Source organism: Thalassophryne amazonica, chromosome 20 (assembly GCF_902500255.1).
Source record: "Thalassophryne amazonica chromosome 20, fThaAma1.1, whole genome shotgun sequence".
Lineage (NCBI taxonomy): Eukaryota > Metazoa > Chordata > Actinopteri > Batrachoidiformes > Batrachoididae > Thalassophryne > Thalassophryne amazonica.
This window is the reverse complement of record NC_047122.1, coordinates 27,482,088-27,500,605: the sequence shown is the minus strand read 5'-3', so window position 1 is coordinate 27,500,605 and position 18,518 is coordinate 27,482,088. Positions and strand designations below refer to the sequence as shown.

Here is an 18,518-nt window from a genome sequence, read left to right as displayed (position 1 = left end):
TCACAAAGTGAGCAGCCAAACGGTTTCTCCCCTGTGAATTTTGGTCTGTGCAATAAGGTGCTGTTTACTCCTGAAGGCCCTCAGACAGAATGAGCAGGTGAACGGACGTTCTTCTGTGTGACTCTTCATGTGACGAACCACAGATTCTTTACGAGTGAAACTTTTCCCACAAAGTGAGCAGCTGAACGTTTTCTCTCTGGTGTGGCTCCTCATGTGCTTCACAAGCTCTGAAGGGCAGCGAAAGTAATTCTTACAAACAGAACAGCACAGAGTTTTTTCACTTTCATGGGACAACATGTGTCTCTGCACAGACTTCTGGGTGTCAAATCCTTTCCCACAGCACATGCAGTGGAATGGTTTGCTGTTCCGACCTTCACTGTCTTCACAGTGATTCTTTTTTCCTGACTTTAAACCTGACTGAGGTTCAGTGGGCTCTTTCCACTTGTCATCACTCTCGAATTCAGAAGCACGTAAAGCTTCATGTTCAGTACCTGTGTGAAAATCACAATCTGGATCCAAGACTGGTTGTGGTCTATCTGTGTTTGTTTGTGTGTGCTCAGCTGACTGTGAGGATTGGGGTTCTTCGTCGTCGTCATCATCATCACCCTTCTCAAAGACAGGACTACATTTGATATCCGCCTCCTCTACTTCTTTAATGTGTTGAAAATCTGGATCCTCCTGGTCCATTTGTTTAGGAGGAACCTCTTCCTTGTTCATCTGCTCCACGTCTGCAGGAACAGTGAGGACACAAACATAATGGAAAAAAAACAGGAGCAAGAGAGCGCATTCTTGGGCCAAAAACCAACAATCTGCTGTTTGTTTAACTGCAAAAGGGCCAGTCGGGGGCGCTGTTTCACCAAGCTATGTATGAAGACTAAGATTTAGGCTTTTAATGACTTGCTGGACTTGGTCATCAGTAGTGCCTGTGTGTGTGGTGAAAGTGCTGAGCTTGATAGATTTACTGATCTCAGCTGTGTTAATTATTTCTTGGCCTACGACGAGGAGAGATGCCTGGGAAAAGTTTAGGGAGTCAAGAAGTCATCTGACAGACTGTGGTTGTAAGACTTGGACTCTAACGAGTGATATAAAGTGACATCGGTACCGCTGGAATGACTGTATCAAATGGTTACTTACGGAGACGGATGAGAAGCAAACTAATTAAATTGTGAGGGAGGGCAAATTAAACATCATTCAGCATGAAGGTACCTCACTGCCAAGGACCCCAGGAACTGGAAAAGGCCAAGAACATGCCCATGTGTCACCTGGTTGTGGTGGAGAGGTGGATCAATATGTCTGGGTGATTGCCAATCATGACTAGAACTTATTTTGATGTGGCAACTCTTCATACCAGCACATGTTCCCAGACCTGACCAGGTTTTAGTCTCATTATGCATTCCATCAAATGTCATATCCCATTTCACTCACCTTATATCTTGTGCAACTTCTGTCCCGTGTGGACTCTGATGTGTCGGGTCACCTCAGACCTGCTACAAAACCGTTTGTTGCAAAACATGCAGGCAAATGGCTTTTCTCCTGTGTGGATTCTGGTGTGTGTCTCCATGTGCTGCTTACTTCTGAAATGTTTTGGACAAAAAGAGCAACTGAATGGTTTTTCTCCAGTGTGAGTCTTCTTGTGGCTAACTACAGATTCCTTCCGTGCAAAACATTTTCTGCACAGACAACAGCTGTATGGTTTCTCTCCTGTGTGGATTCTCATGTGCTTCACCAGTTCTGAATTGCAACGGAAATATTTGGCACACACCGAACATTTGAAAGTCTTTTCTTCTTCGTGACATGGTACGTGTCTCTGCAGAGACCTCTGGGTGGTGAAACGTTTACCGCATTCGAGCAACTGAATAGTTTCCTGGGAGCTTTGTCACTGTTGTCGCTTTCAAGTTCAGAAAACTCTGAGGAATCCTTGTGAGGATCTGGGGTTCTCACAGCTTCTGAGGACTGAGGTTCTTCTTCATCAGCCTCCTCCTGACCATGATGCTGCAGTCCATTCTGATTTGTCCAAAGTTTCTGCTGATACTTGTCTGTAGGATAAAAGACAAAATAACATCAGATTTTAGCAGCACATCCATAACAATTAGCTAAAGTCCCACTGAGGTCGGTGTGAATGAGGGTCATTCTCACCAAATTAATTTTAAACTGCTGCTTTCTCAGACACTTCAAGGACTGATTTGTTCCTTTGGACTGGTTTCATTTTGTAGTCCAACTAACCGGTTTTAGCTAACGTTAACGTGTGTGTGTGTGTGTGTGTGTGTGTGTGTGTGTGTGTGTGTGTGTGTGTGTGTGTGTGTGTGTGTGTGTGTGTGTGTGTGTGTGTGTGTGTGTGTGTGTGTAAAGCAGGACCTAGCAGTGGCAAACAGGTTTTAGCTAATGTTAGCTTTGTGGAGTTTTATTTTAAAGCAGGATCTAAGTGTGGCTAACATGTTTTCACTAAGGTTAGCATTATGTTTTTAGGAGGAGTTAGCTGTAGCTAGCAGGTTTTAGCTAACACTAGTTTTGTTTTTGAGCAGAAGCTACCTACCTGAAATCAGACACCTGCTGAATTGTCAAATGGGATTTTTAGATCTGCTGAACATTTATTTTAGATATGGCAGCGGCTTGGACTTCTTGCTTCTTGATGTTCTCACGACGGTATGCAGGTGACACTATTGCGATGGCCAACAGCCAACAAAGCTGCAAGAACCATTAAATGCAATAAATGAGGATTGTAAAATGTGGCAGTTAAATACCAGTAAAACAAAAGTTATATTCTCTTGAAGTTGAATTAGAAACCATCCAGTTCTTAAGTGTGGAAGTGATTTATTAGAAGTACTAGATGAATATGTGAAATTTGTTGTTTAGGACATTGTGAATAATTTGTCCTTTTGTTTAAATTTTGTAAAAGTATTCCTAATCATCATCTTGTTTCGGCTGCTACCGTTAGGGGTCACCACAGCAGAGGTCAATCGTTTCCATCTCACCTTGTCCTCTGTAACTTCCTCTGTCATACCAACCACCTGCATGTCCTCCCTCCGCACATCCATAAACCTCCTCTTTGGCCTCCCACTTCTCCTCCTGCCTGGTGGCTCCATCTTCAGCATCCTTCTCCATATATACCCTGGGTCCCTCCTCAGTAAATGTCCAAACCATTTCAATCTCACCTCTCTGATTTTGTCTCCAAACTGTCCCACTTAAGCTGTCCTTCAGATATGTTCATTCCTAATACTGTCCATTCTCATCACTTCCAAAGACAATTGCAACATCTTCAGCTCTGCCACCTCCAGCTCTGTCTCCTGTCTTTTTGTTACTGCCACAGTCTCTAAGCCGTACAACATAGCTCTTCTCACTACTGTCTTGTAAACTCTTGCTGATATTCTTCTTTCATAAATCACTCCTGCCACATTTCTCAACCCACATCACCCTGCCTACACTTTTTTCCTCATTTTCTACCACACTCTCCAATCAGGGTTCCCGCGGGGTCTGAAAAAGTCTTAAAAAGTCTTAAATTCAGAAACTAAAATTTTAGGCCTTTAAATGTCTTAAAAACACCCACATTTTCACCGCAGGTCTAAAATTTAATTTACTGAAGTCTTAAAAAATTACATTCGCTCCGTCCATGCCGAGAAGTGTCTGTAGAACAGAAAAATGAAACGCTTTCCAACGCGTCGCGACGTCAGACGCGTCGCTTCGGAAGCGGCAAGGGGGCGGAGATTGCGGCCACGTCACACTCTGGCTGTTTCACAACCTGAAAAAAGTTCAGCGATCGCTATCTTGATTTTACGTCGCCTGAACCACAAAAAAGCTTTAAAAAAACAGCAGTAGAACGATTCTCCCATCACCCTGCTCGGAGAAGCTTTTTTCCAGCTACTTTTCGGAGGGACGTCGACCGAGGGAGGACTGATGACTTGGTGGGATATCGATCGAACCGCGACAGAGGGCCGACCCACACGGAGAAGCCGGCCTTCAGGCATCATTCCTGGGCAGACCGAGGCAGGCAGCCTGCGGGATGGAGCAGACCCCCTCAGTCCGAAATCTCCCACTTTTTGGATATAGGCGAAGTCCCAGTTTGCCCAACGGAGTTTACTTCTGCAGCTTTATCGAGGTGAGAATAATGTAAAAATAAAACGTGACGTTTACTGAACTGCTGTAAAGGTTTAATGATCGGCTAATGTTAGCTTAGCCTTTTAGCACAGTTGATCTGAGTGAACGCTTTAATTTCTAAATGGTTGTCTTTTTTATTTTTACCAAATAAAGCTACAGCTTTTTTCAGACACCACAAACGCTCAACTTTAAATAACTTATTTTTTCGGGCGTTTTTCTGTCGTTTTTTTCTCGTTTTTCCCGTTTTTATATATAAACTGTTTTTAGTGTTTCTTTATATTTAAAAGAATATTTTTATTTGTCCCAATCAGGAACATTTGCTGTGCAGACAACCAAACTTCCATTGATGAGCTGAACACCACGAAGTCCAGTCGAAAGAAAACATCTCTGCTTTTCAGCAAAACCACCAGAGTTCAAAGCTGCAGAAGAGACCTTCATCTGGTCCAGAGAATTCAGCAGAACATTACCTGCTTCTAAATAAAAGGCTCTTTGAACAGCAACTATTTCATTATTTTTTTAAAAAGCTGTTTTATTTTATATTTTAACAATAAATGAACGGATCATTAAAAATGTCCACAAATCAAAGTCAAAAGACATTTGCACAGGTAGAAACTCTCCACTTACTGTGCTCAAATTCATATTTTAGAAATGACTCTGTCCTGATAACATTAAAGGCAATTACATATTTTGATGAAATTACAAGTTTAAATGAGTATATATAAAAAAAATTCATCATGAGGTTTATGTCACATAAATCCTACTTTACAATCACACTGCAGTCATTGTTAAATTATTTCCTGATGCATTTATAATAAACATTTGTATTTATTTAGTGTCTTTTTCTGGTTGAAATGAGATATAAATAATCTACCAGACTTTAAAAAATGTACAAGTTTCCATGTTATTTTATTTGTCTAAAAATAAATGTCCAAGGTTCCTATAAACAAGAAATTATCTAATCTGAAATAACAGGTGGTTTTAGTTTACAGATGAAAGGTTTCTAAAGAACCATTTATTGATTTATTTAGCCATTTTAATTACAAGTGTTCTAAACTTTTAACAGTAATCAGAAATTTTGAGGTAACAACAAAAAAACATTTCCAATGATTTTTCTTCAGAAAACTGCTCTATAAATGAGTAGTCCTGTCACACGTTAATGTTTTGTACAGATCAGTCGTTTCCACCGATCTATTTTGTAGAGATCAGTGATTTCTGAAGAGAGCTGGCTCAAAGATGGCTCAGCTGCTTTCGAAGTCGAATGCTCTGAGAAGAGCACACAAAGACAAAGTCGCTGAAGTGAAAGCCCTTGAGGCTGAGATTAGTGCAAAAGGAGAGGAGCTGAGATATATGGTTGTATAGCGCCTTTTGAAAATTTAACTTTTTTCCGGTTGGTCGTTGTTTATCGTATATGTTGTGTATTATCACTCAGTCTTGTTTTCTGCTTTCGGTGTACTTTGACATGTTTGAAACCAATACAAAATGACATGATTTTGAGAATCAAATGTGATTGTCCTTTTTTGGGGGGGGGTGGTCTTAAGGTTGGTCTAAAATTTTTCTCATAATGGTCTAAAAAAGGTCTAAAATTTAACTTGGTGATTCCTGCAAGAATCCTGTCCAATACTTTGGACAGTTGACCCCAAGTATTTAAACTCATCTACTTTCACCATTCATTCACACACATGTACTCAGTTTTGCTCCTACTGACGTTCATTCCCCTTCTCTCCAGAGCATATCTCTACTGCACATCTCACCAGTGTCACACTATCCTTGTACATGAAAATTCAGTAAGTATGTCTTCTATTATACATTCCAAATCTAAGGTGGAACTCTACTCCTGTATACTAAGGTACATCTAAATTTCTTTAAAAAAAAAAAAAGAGTAGAGCCACTTAGGTGCCTGGTCTTGAGAACCAGGGATGGTAGGTTTTGTCCTACACTACCCTAACATACTTCTCTGCCACTCCAGACTTCCTCATGCAATACCAATTTCAATTTTTCAATTTATTTTCCTTTATATAGCGCCAAATCACAACAGAGTTGCCTCAAGGTGCTTCACACAGGTAAGGTCTAACCTTACCAACCCCTAGAGCAACAGTGGTAAGGAAAAACTCCCTCTGAGGAAGAAACCTCAAGCAGACCAGACTCAAAGGGGTGACCCTCTGCTTGGGCCATGCTACAAACATAAATTACAGAAAAAATTCACAGAACAATTCACGGACAAATATACAACAATTGCTGTTGGTGCACAGGACAGGAGGATCGCCAACACAAACACAACTCCCATCTCTGGATGGAGCTGCACCTTAGAGAAAAAAACAGAATCAGGCATCAGAAAGACAAAAAATACTGTATAATTTGCCAGCATTAATCAACAAGAAAAACAGAAGAAATACTAAGGTGATCGCCGGCCGCTAGCCCTAAGCTTCACTAAAAGACCCAGAATTTAGGTGAAGTTGAGGCCGTGGCCCACTTCAATTACTAATAACATGAATTAAAAGAGTAAAAAGCGTAAAACAAAACTGCACCAGTATGCTAGCCATATGAAAGGGAAAATAAGTGCGTCTTAAGTCTGGACTTGAAAGTCTCCACAGAATCTGATTGTTTTATTGACACAGGGAGATCATTCCACAGAACAGGGGCACGATAAGCGAAAGCTCTGTGACCCGCAGACTTCTTATTCATCTTAGGGACACAAAGTAGTCCTGCACCCTGAGAACGTAAAGCCCGGGCCGGTACAAAAGGTTTAATTAGGTCAGCTAGGTAGGGAGGTGCTAGTCCATGAATAATTTTATAGGTTAGTAGCAGAACCTTAAAATCTGATCTCACTGGGACAGGAAGCCAGTGAAGAGACGCCAAAATGGGTGTAATGTGGTCAAACTTTCTGCTTCGTGTCAAAAGTCTGGCTGCAGCATTCTGACCCAATTGGAGACCCCTAATGCTAGACTGCGGTAAGCCAGAAAATGGAACATTGCAGTAGTCCAATCTAGAAGAGATGAACGCATGGATGAGGGTCTCCGCATCAGCCATAGACAGTATGGGACGAATCTTCGCTATATTTTGCAGGTGGAAGAAAGCAGTCCTAGTAATATTTCTAATATGGAAACCAAAGGACAACGAAGGATCAAAAATTACCCCAAGGTTCCTCACTTTGTCAGTGTGATGTATGACACACGAGCCTAGGCTGAGTGTTAACTGGTCAAATTGATGCCGATGTCTCACTGGACCAAGAACCATCATTTCAGTCTTTTCAGAGTTTAAAAGTAGGAAGTTTCTAGACATCCAACTTCTCACTGATGCAAGGCAATCTTCTAAGGATTTTATGTGAACAAGATTACCAGCAGTTATCGGCAAATATAACTGAGTATCATCTGCATAGCAGTGAAAGGTAATCCCAAAATGCCGCAATATGTGCCCAAGGGGTGCTATATAAAGGGAGAAAAGTAGGGGGCCTAAGACAGACCCCTGAGGAACCCCAAATTTCATGTCACTAAGGTTATAGGTAGTGTTACTGTACAAAACAGTGAGAACGACTGGTCAAGTATGACGTCAGCCATGCAAGGGCACTCCCAGTAATCCCAAAATGATTTTCCAGCCTATCAAGTAGAATATGATGATCCACTGTATCAAATGCAGCACTGAGATCTAACAGCAACAGAACCGCAGTGGTGTCCGAATCCATTGTAAGCAGAAGATCATTCACCACTTTAGTGAGAGCCGTTTCTGTGGAATGATATTTTCTAAAAGCAGACTGCAGCGGCTCAAAGAGATTATTCTCAGTAAGATAGTCTACAAGCTGCCGTGACACCACTTTTTCCAGAATTTTAGAGCAAAATGATAGATTTGATATCGGGCGATAGTTTTTCAATACACTAGGGTCAAGATTAGGTTTCTTAAGTAATGGTATAATCACTGCATATTTGAAACGTTTAGGAACAGATCCAGAAGTTAATGAAAGATTAATCATTTCCAGCACAATCGGCCCAAGAGTGGGCTACAGGTCCTTAAACAGTTTTGTTGGTATAGGATCAAATAAACAGGTTGTGCTTTTTGTTGACGTTACGAGTTTCGTCAGTATGTCTAGAGAGATACCATCAAATTCTGTAAATCTAGGTAATACTTCAGTAGTGGCGCCCACCTCAATAGCAGGGTGTAGTGGCTGGGTTAAGGCATGCTGGGATATGTTCAACCTAATGTTATCTGTTTTCTTCTGAAAGTAATCCAGGTCACCAAGTCACCAATGATCAGAATGTTATCTGCTCTCGTTGACAAGTTGGAAATGAACGCACCAAATTCATCTAAGAATTCAGAATATGGGCCAGGAGGCCTATATACAGTGACAAAGTAATATGGCTGATTTTTATTCTTCTGACCTTGGCAATGCGTAATATCCTGAGCGGAGCACAGAATCAGATGCTCAAACGAGTTATATTTGTGACCCCCAACCGCTAATAAGCTAAACCTAGATTTATAAATAAGAGCTACAACCCCACCTTGCTTCGCATCACGAGGGACGTGACTAAATGTATATGCTGGTGGGCAGGCCTCATTTAAGGGGAGGACTGCTGTAGGTTTAAGCCAGGTTTCATATAACCCAATCATATCTAAGTGATGATCAATAATTAAATCATTAATCAACAATGATTTTGAGGACAGTGATCTTATGTTAATGAGACCCAGTCTAAGGACCTCAGTGGGGTTGACAGTTGAGCTGTTTGGGTTTAGGGGTGGTTCCAGAGTGGCATATATAAGATGCCTAGAAGTAGGTTTAGGTTTGAGACATTCCACACGCATTGTAGGTAGCAGACATGAAATCTTTGATATTGCTGGAACAACCATTGGGCCATCCTCAATTTCAACATGATCCAATATAGTAATGGGTATTAAGTTTGCAAAGCACATCCCTCTATGATTTTTATGAACATGTCTACGGGAGCAGGCCACAGTCTCAACTTGTTGAAATTCCCTCCCTGGCTGATAAACTGCACTATCACAATAGTGGATTTTCTGCACTAATTTCCCTACTAAGCTAATGGATTCCACATCCACATTTGTCATAAGCCTTGCAGGGTCTCTAATCACCTGCTCCGTGGCCTGCTGTAGATTCCTAATGTTACCCTCCCTGTAGAGCTCTATCTATGTTCGCAGACAAGATGGCGGCGCCTTCCCCAGTAGGGTGGAGGCCGTCGGGCATCAGCAGGCCAAGGCGGCCCCAGAACGAAGGCCAGTTATCAATAAAGCTAAAGCCTTGCTGTCTACAAAACTGCGCCAGCCACCTATTTAATGATGTCAGCCTGCTAAACGCCTCATCAGTACCCCAGGAGGGGAGGGGACCAGAGACTATTAATCGACGATTACACATTCACATTCTTAATGTACATTAAGAATCCTTGAATTCTGTAAAATGATAGACACTTTATAGCAAACAAAATTATACATTTTTGGTCAAAACTTAGAAATGGAAAATCATCCAAACCATCTTGTAAAATATTAAGGCTAATTAAAAAAAAAAAAAAGGTCAAACCATGGTGTTTTTTAATCACAATGCTTACAAAAAATTAAGATCTTTTAAACAGAAATGGTATGGCCAATTTATGGGAAACTTCTGATATAGATCCAACATGGCTCAAATCTGCAATTACCCCCCCCCCCCCCCCCCCAAAAAAAAGTCTGATATAGTTTTAAAGAAAACACTTGAGTATTTTACAAAACAAGGAATTAATCTAATCAAATTTGAAAGTGGAATGAATAAATTACCAATTGGAACGGGTCGCTTTGTAAATATTCCAAAGCATGATACATTTTGTGCATTATTTACCAGATTGGAAATGAATATCTTTGAGTATAAGAAGCAAGAGGCAAAATACTCTGAAAATGTCATATATTTAATACAAAAAGGTGTCAGAACCTTTGCCATTTCATCATAAAAAACTAAATTTATTTTTGTGTTGCTTATTTCAGTGTAGTAAATTGTACTTGTTAAGTTGTAGATGTGTAATATGTCATCTCAGGTCTACTGTAGTCATAAATTTATAATTTGATTTCTAATAACAGTTTCGGTTACAAGGAGTAGCTGCCAAAGATATTTGTAGTTATGTGGGTGTTATGAATACATTTGCAGTTAGTTAATGAGTGTGTTAGTTAGCTATGGTTTTACAAAGACATTTTCATGCTTTATTTTTCTTTAAAAAATAAAGACTGCTGCTGAAAGTAACTAGTAATCTAACTTAGTTACTTTTAAAATTGATCGTCATTATCATTAGCAGTGACTGCTATTAGCTTAGCATGCTATGTAGTAAAGCTGTTTTCAGCAAGTAAATATAAAAACAGACGTTTTTTTCAGCTACGTCACTTCATCTTATAAAACTACATTCTGCATTTTATGATGGCCCCAAATCATTTTGTATGTTTCCAAAAGTATTTTGCGACCATACATGGAGTTTGATTGTTTTCGTTTTTTTAAGTTTTTACTGTCAATTCAATGACACATCAACTATTATTTCACAGCCTCATTTCTTCAGGGCAATTTTATTGTAAAATGCACACACTACCTTTCTGCAAAAGAACCAAGTAAGTAATTGTCATTGGATCTGCAGTAGTTTTATGACATTTAAAGTTTCGTTACAACAGACATGAAATGTCCTGTGTTGCCAAGATGAACATATTGTTGCAGTACTTTTATTGTGAAATTGTCCCATTCTCCTCGCTGTAAGAAACTTTTCAATTTAATTTCATTTGTTCATGTACATACATTTCTGAATTTAAGGCTGCAGGACATTCCAAAAGAAGTTGGAACGGGAGCAATTGATTCTATAAGTAAGGACTAAATCATAACCTTCACAGCCAGTTTTCTTTCAACAACTCAAGACATTTCCAAGTCATTGAGTGGCTTGGAAATGCTCATGTACTTTATCAGTGTTTGAGGAAAGGGGCAGATGTTATCCTACCATGAGCTCAAGAACATACTCTGCCAAAGCCAGATCACTTCAGCAGGTTTTCCATGTTGTTTTATTTATTTTTATTTTATTTTTATTTTTATGAAGCAGTCCTGTAAACAAAAAGTTATTTTATTTATTTAAACATAATTGAGATCTTTTTCATATTGTCTTTTTTTTAAAGGTGCAAGTAAAGTCTTACAGAGGAATGAATAGCTACACAATGTAGGAAATTGTTTTCATTTCTGCCATGCACCAGGTGGGGTTTATGATGCTCTCATCCATCACTACATTCAAAGATATGAGATGCCAATGAGATGATACAAACCTATTCCGGAATCTAACAATTTTGGACCCTATAATATTCATGTTCAAAAGCCTTTGGATCCCCTTGAACAAAGTATTGTTGGATATTTTTAAAAGGTTTGGATTTCTTCAATTTGTCCAGGAATCGATTCACTGTGGTCATTCTCTGGATTTGGTCTTGGTTCGTGGTATTGTCATTTCTGATATGGATATGGCTTCCTCTAAGTGTCACATTAGTTTCTTTATCATAACTGAATTTAGTGTCAAATTACAGTGCGTACCGGAAAGTATTCACAGCACTTCACTTTTTGCACATTTTGATATCTTGCAGTCTTATTCCAAACTGGATGAAATTTATTTTTCCCTCGAAACTCTACACACAATACCTCATAATGACAATGTGAAAAAAGTTTTTTTTTTTTAATATATTAATATTATTATTGCATGCATATACATAAGTATTCACAGCCTTTGCCATGAAGCTCAAAATTGAGCTCAGGTGCATCCTGTTACCACTGATCATCCTTGAGATGTTTCCACAGCTTAATTGGAGTCCACCTGAGGTAAATGTCCACCTGTCTACAAATAAGGTCCGACGGTTGACAGTGCATATCAGAGGACAAACCAAGCATGAAGTCAAAGAAATTTTCTGTAGACCTCTGAGACAGGATTGTATCATTGCACAAATTTGGGGAAGGGTACAGAAACATTTCTGCTGCCTTGAAGGCAGTGGTGGGCACAGTTCCGCTAACCGCTAATTAGTGAAGCTAACTTTTTCCTTACCAGACTAGCTTTTCAGTTAACGTTGAAAATCATCAGCGGACCAATTAACTTCCGCTAAATTAAGTTCCGCTAACATTTTTGCTGGTAAGGTTTGACGGTCAAAAACATTTGTTAAAGGTAAAATCATACATGTTAGTATGCACTTAGTTAGCACTGCTTCACTGCACATGCGTTATTTCGGTTAGCACCAATTCAGATTATCACCTTTTATTTTTTATTTCTTTTTCATGCATTTGTTTTTTGTGTGTTGTGAAAGTGTAAGTACACGGACCCACAACAGGGGGCGCAAATGAACGGACAATGGAGTAGGTCAAATAACACACTTTACTGTTGTGAATATGCACAACAAGTACAACAGATTACAATAATGGACAAAGTCAAATTCACACAGGTGTCGTGTGGGCAGGCTCGAAGATAGGAGACGCCTCTCCAAAGTAGAACCGGAACCACACGGTTTCCTCCGCCACCAGACCCCGGGAATACTGGAGCCGCCAAGTCCCGAATTCCCAGGTGGCCACTGCCTCCGCGTGTCGGACCTGGTACTGCTGGCGAGGAATAAAGAACAATTAAAGGAGGGCGCGTTCGCACCCAGGAATCCGAACGGCAGGTAAGCTGCCTCCACCTCTCGTTGGAAAGTTCTGCAATCACTCACAAAAATCACAAAAGTTACTGTCAAGCAGTCAGCTGAGATTATTACCTTCTCGGTAGAAACGATATCTCGGCAAAGAGGTGGAGACGTCGTCCTGCTGATATACTCCTGCCGATCAGATGATTGGTAACAGCTGTTGCAGGTGATGCGTGACAGCTGTTACCCTGGCTGCTCCTGTGAGGCGGCTGCGCCCTCTGGTGGTGGGCCAGCAGTACCTCCTCTTCTGGCGGCCCACACAACAGTATGAATACAGCGCCGTTAACGGTTTATAAATGTATAACATAAACTGTGACTGCTAAAACTGCGAATTACTGCTTTTGATTTTTTTTGTTTTGTTTTGTTGTTTTTTTTGCCTTTGAATTTACCCAGCAGCCCCTGCAGTGCTTAAACTCAAAACTGGCTTATCAGTAGCTGAGAGTGTATTGATTCAATACAAAAATTTTGCAGTTAGCTGTAACTTTCACAAATTTTTTTAGCGTATTAAGGGTTTAGTGTTATAAAAGTTAACTTTTTGGTTGGTTAGCTGTGCAAAGGTCCCAATGAGCACAGTGGCTTCTGTCATCCGTAAATGGAAAAGGTTCAGATCCAGCAGGACTCTTCCTAGAGTTGGCTGCCTACCTAAACTGAGCGATCAGGTAAGAAGGACCTTAGTCAAGGAGGTGAAAATCAACCCGATAGTCGCTCTGTCAGAGCTCCAGCATTCCTTTGTGGAGAGAGAACTTTTCAGAAGGACAACCATCTCTGCAGCAATCCACCAATCAGGCCTGTATGGTAGAGTGGCCAATGGAAGCCACTCCTTAGTAAAAGGCACATGACAGCCCACCTACAGTTTGCCGAAAGGCACCTGAAGCATTCTCAGATCATGAGGAACAAAATTCTTTGTTCTGATGAGAAAAGGACTGAACTCTCTGGCATGAATGTCAGGCCTCATGTTTTGAGGAACCCAGACACCATCCCTACAGTGAAGTGTGGTGGCAGCATCATGCTCTGGGGATGTTTTTCAGTGGCAGGAACTGAGAGACGAGTCAGGTTTGAGGGAAAGATGAATGCAGCAATGTACAGAGACATCCTGGATGAAAACCTCCTCCAGAGGGCTCTTGACCTCAGACTGGGGTGACGGTTCATCTTTCAGCAGGACAATGACCCTAAGCACACAGCCAAGATATCAAAGAAGTAGCTTCAGGACAATTCTGTGAATGTCCTGGAGTGGCCCAGCCAGAGCCCAGATCTGAATGCAATTGAACATCTCTGGAAAGATCTAAAATGCCTGTGCACCGACGCTCCCCATCCAACTGAAGGAGCTTGAGAGGTGCTGCAAAGAGGAATGGGCAAAACTGCTCAAAGATAGTGTGCCAAGCTTGTGGCATCATACAACCCCTGGCAAAAATTATGGAATCACTGGCCTCGGAGGATGTTCATTCAGTTCAGCAGAGGAAAAAAATATGGAATCACTCAATTCTGAGGAAAAAATTATGGAATCACCCTGTAAATTTTCATCCCCAAAACTAACACCTGCATCATATCAGATCTGCTCGTTAGTCTGCATCTAAAAAGGAGTGATCACACCTTGGAGAGCTGTTGCACCAAGTGGACTGACATGAATCATGGCTCCAACACGAGAGATGTCAATTGAAACAAAGGAGAGGATTATCAAACTCTTAAAAGAGAGTAAATCATCACGCAATGTTGCAAAAGATGTTGGTTGTTTACAGTCAGCTGTGTCTAAACTCTGGACCAAATACAAACAACATGGGAAGGTTGTTAAAGGCAAACATACTGGTAGACCAAGGAAGACATCAAAGCGTCAAGACAGAAAACAAAGCAATATGTCTCGAAAAATGTACAACAAAACAAATGAGGAACGAATGGGAGGAAACTGGAGTCAACGTCTGTGACCGAACTGTAAGAAACCGCCTAAAGGAAATGGGATTTACATACAGAAAAGCTAAACGAAAGGCATCATTAACACCTAAACAGAAAAAAACAAGGTTACAATGGGCTAAGGAAAAGCAATTGTGGACTGTGGATGACTGGATGAAAGTCATATTCAGTGATGAATCTCGAATCTGCATTGGGCAAGGTGATGATGCTGGAACTTTTGTTTGGTGCCTTTCGAATGAGATTTATAAAGATGACTGCCTGAAGAGAACATGTAAATTTCCACAGTCATTGATGATATGGGGCTGCATGTCAGGTAAAGGCACTGGGGAGATGGCTGTCATTACATCATCAATAAATGCACAAGTTTATGTTGATATTTTGGACAATTGAAAGGATGTTTGGGGATAATGAAATCATTTTTCAAGATGATAATGCATCTTGCCATAGAGCAAAAACTGCAAAAACATTCCTTGCAAAAAGACACATAGGGTCAGTGTCATGGCATAGGGTCAATGTCAATGAGCAGATCTGATTTGATGCAGGTGTTAATTTGGGGGATGAAAATTTACAGGGTGATTCCATAATTTTTTCCTCAGAATTGAGTGATTCCATATTTTTTTCCTCTGCTTGGTCTAAAAAAGTAACCGTTACTGACTGCCACAATCTTTTTTTCTTGATTTCTTATAGTGTTTCTTAAAGCCAGAAAGTTGCTATTTGAAATGACTTTAGTTTTGTGTCATGTCTGTGATCTGCTTTTTTTCTACAAAATTAAACAACTGAATGAACATCCTCTGAGGCCGGTGATTCCATAATTTTTGCCAGGTGTTGTATTATTCAAGAAGACTTGAGGGTGTAATTGCTGCCAAAGGTGTATCAACAAAGCATTGAGCAAAGGGTGTGAATCTTATGTACATGTGATTTCTTAGTTTACTTTTAATACTTTTGCAAAAAAACAAAAAAAAACTTTTTTTTCCATGTTGTCATTATGGGGTGTTGTGAGAAGAACTTTGAGGGGAAAAATGAATTTACTCCATTCTTGAATAAGGCTGTAACATAACAAAATGTGGAATAAGTGAAGCGGTTAAGTGCTATGAATACTTTCTGGATGCACCGTATGTGAGATTCTGCAGTATCTTTCTCAACAGTCACTCAGTGCACGGTCCCAAGTATAGCCTGAACACAGCACACACTAATGGACTTAACTGCTCTACTTCCTGTCAAATCGCACCACCCCAAGTTGCAAACACCTTAGTTTAATGGGCACCCATAATATCTCAAGCATAAGCACAGTCGGCTACTAAGAATGCTTATTATTCTGAATTAATCAGCAAAAACAAGCATAATCCAAAATTTTTCTGTGACACTGTGGCCAAATTTAGTCAAGGGCAACAGTCAGCAAGCTGTTCATTTGCAGCCTATGATTTCCTGGCCTACTTTGAAAAGAAAACAGAAGATATTGTGTCAAAAAACATTCCAGTAAACTTCAGACAATGATCCTCTAATGTAGGCATTAACTCTGACAGAAAACCAACATTTGAGGATATTGAGACAATCTTGTTTTGTATGTTGTCACAAATTGTGTGTGAAAGTAAAAAAAAAAAAATTCTTAAAACAGAAAATACAGCATTGGATGTGAGACTAGGCACAAAAGCGAATCAAAAATGACCATAAATGGTTCATTTGCACATCATCTACTCTTCAGATGAATGAACAGGGTAACTCTGCTGCTGCAGTGGTTCACGTTGGCATCAACAGCCGGAGGTTCATGGTCAGTCTGCCAGATGCCAGGAAGCAGGATAATATTCAGACCCTCATTTTCTTCATATGAAACTTGACTGCTTACATTCAGAGCTTGAAAAAATGTATTAGTTTTTAATAGAAACCTACTCATTCTTGAAAACTTTGCTGCCTTGTTAAATATGCCTTGTCTCGTTAAACTTGGTGGCCTTCATCCTTCGCTGCACTGGTTACTGCTCTTACAAATACTGAAATAACTTTACACTTCTGTGAAGCTTTTATCTCAGTTGTAGCTGAGGTTCTTCTCCTCTTCATATGGTGGTGGTGATATGAGTGAGGACTATAGACAGCACTCAGAACAATAATATGCCCCCCTTGAGAGCTTTGACTTGAAAACCACCTCTAACCCTAATCAGTGTGGTAGTTCCTGCTGCCATCACTAGTGTTTTAACTGATCAACTCCACGTTAGATTTAATATCGAGTCACTGATTATTTGTCGGGGAAGGTGATGGTCTAGTGGTTAAGGTGTTGGGCTTGAGACCAGAAGATCCTCAGTTCAAATCCCAGCGTGACTGGAAAATCACTAAGGTTCCCTTGGGCAAGGTCCTTAATCCCCTATTGCTCCCGGTGTGTAGTGAGCACCTTGTATGGTAGCACCCTGACATCGGGGTGAATGTAAGGCATAATTGTAAAGCGCTTTGAGCGTCTGATGCGGATGGAAAAGCGCTATATAAATGCAGTCCATTTACCATTTGTGATCTCTGTGCTTAGAACATGAACTTCCTAAGAGGTGTGTGTGTACCTGCCATTAAATTTGGCTTGTTCACCTGGTTTTGTGAATGCTCATGCTGCTTGAGATATGGAGGTAGGCAGAGGCGTGCAGCCCTCGACATGAACACAGGTCCCCCGTGACATTGCCTGAATTGGACTTGTCCAATTCAGGCAATGTCATGGTGACTTGATTTTAAAGTGATGACTGCATTAATGTTAATGCAGTTGTGGGGTGAAAAATATCACAATCCGAATGGAAGAAACGTCACAGCTAAGCAACCCACAACATAAAAAAAAACACACTTGTGGAGACGAGCTATTGCTGTAGCGCACATGCAGCCTGTTACAGCCTTGTGAAACAGGCTCAGCGCTTCAATTCCAACCACACACAAAAAAATCTGTTAATGTTAAGGGAAAAGTGTCTGTCATCTCTTCCCTGTCGCGCTCAAAGCGCATGCACAGTCAAGCTGGCCAGAAAAGTCCACAACGCCAGAAAATGACTCATTCTGTTTCCAAGTGTACTGATCAGGACCACTGACCTGAATGAATTTTAATCAGTGGATGGGATGAATGTATTTGTCCAGAAAGGGTCCTTATCCTTGTCTCCTTCTCACCGGACAATGTGGACATCCTCCTCTTGTTTAAAAAAAAAATGAGTTAAATAAACTCAATCAGTTTTAGGCATTTTCTCTTTATTACTTTTCATGGTTTTGACAAGTGCAATGTTTTTATTCACTGAAACAGTTCATGTTGCAGTTTACTTGTACTTGTCAGGAAGGGCATCTAGCATAAAACCTGTGTCAAATCTTAATACGGTTCTGTCCTGGATGTGCTGTTGCGATGCTGAACAAATGAGAGCAGGCAAAAGCATAACAACAACGTTACATAACAATGAAGTATTTGAAAATATTATGTAAAATGTTGGACACCTTTTATTTAACCAGGTTAGCCCCACTGAGATCAAGACTTCTTTTGCAAGGGAGGCCTGGACAATTATAACATTTCCAATTCACCAAACCTGTATGTCTTTTAAATGTGGGAGGAACCCGGAGGAAACCCACACAAACAAGGGAACATGCAAACTCCACACAGAAAGGCTGCAGGTAGGAATCAAACCCATGACCTTCTTGCTGTGAGGCAACAGTGCTCACCACTGTTCCACCGTGTTCTCATTCAGGACCACAGATGAAAATTCCTTATTTTCATTACTCATTTTATTGTTAATGGGAACTTTTATTACTGGTACAGTATCTCAAAATGAGAGGGAGCCCAATGGAATACTGTGGTTACAAGGAGTAGAGGTGGTAGATATTAATACTTGGGGTCAACTATCCATAGTAAAGGAGAGTGTGGTAGAGAGGTGAAG

At 40.5% G+C, this 18,518-nt stretch overlaps 1 protein-coding gene across 1 annotated transcript in view; it reads right to left on the bottom strand.

The window, feature by feature from the left end:
- LOC117501476 (zinc finger protein 84-like) overlaps positions 1-18,518 on the bottom strand; it is a 29,574-nt gene continuing 11,056 nt past the window's right edge. Inside the window, exon 3 of the mRNA XM_034160372.1 lies at positions 1-728. Within this exon, the coding sequence (XP_034016263.1) occupies positions 1-728 (728 nt within the window). The remainder of the gene's footprint in view (positions 729-18,518) is intronic.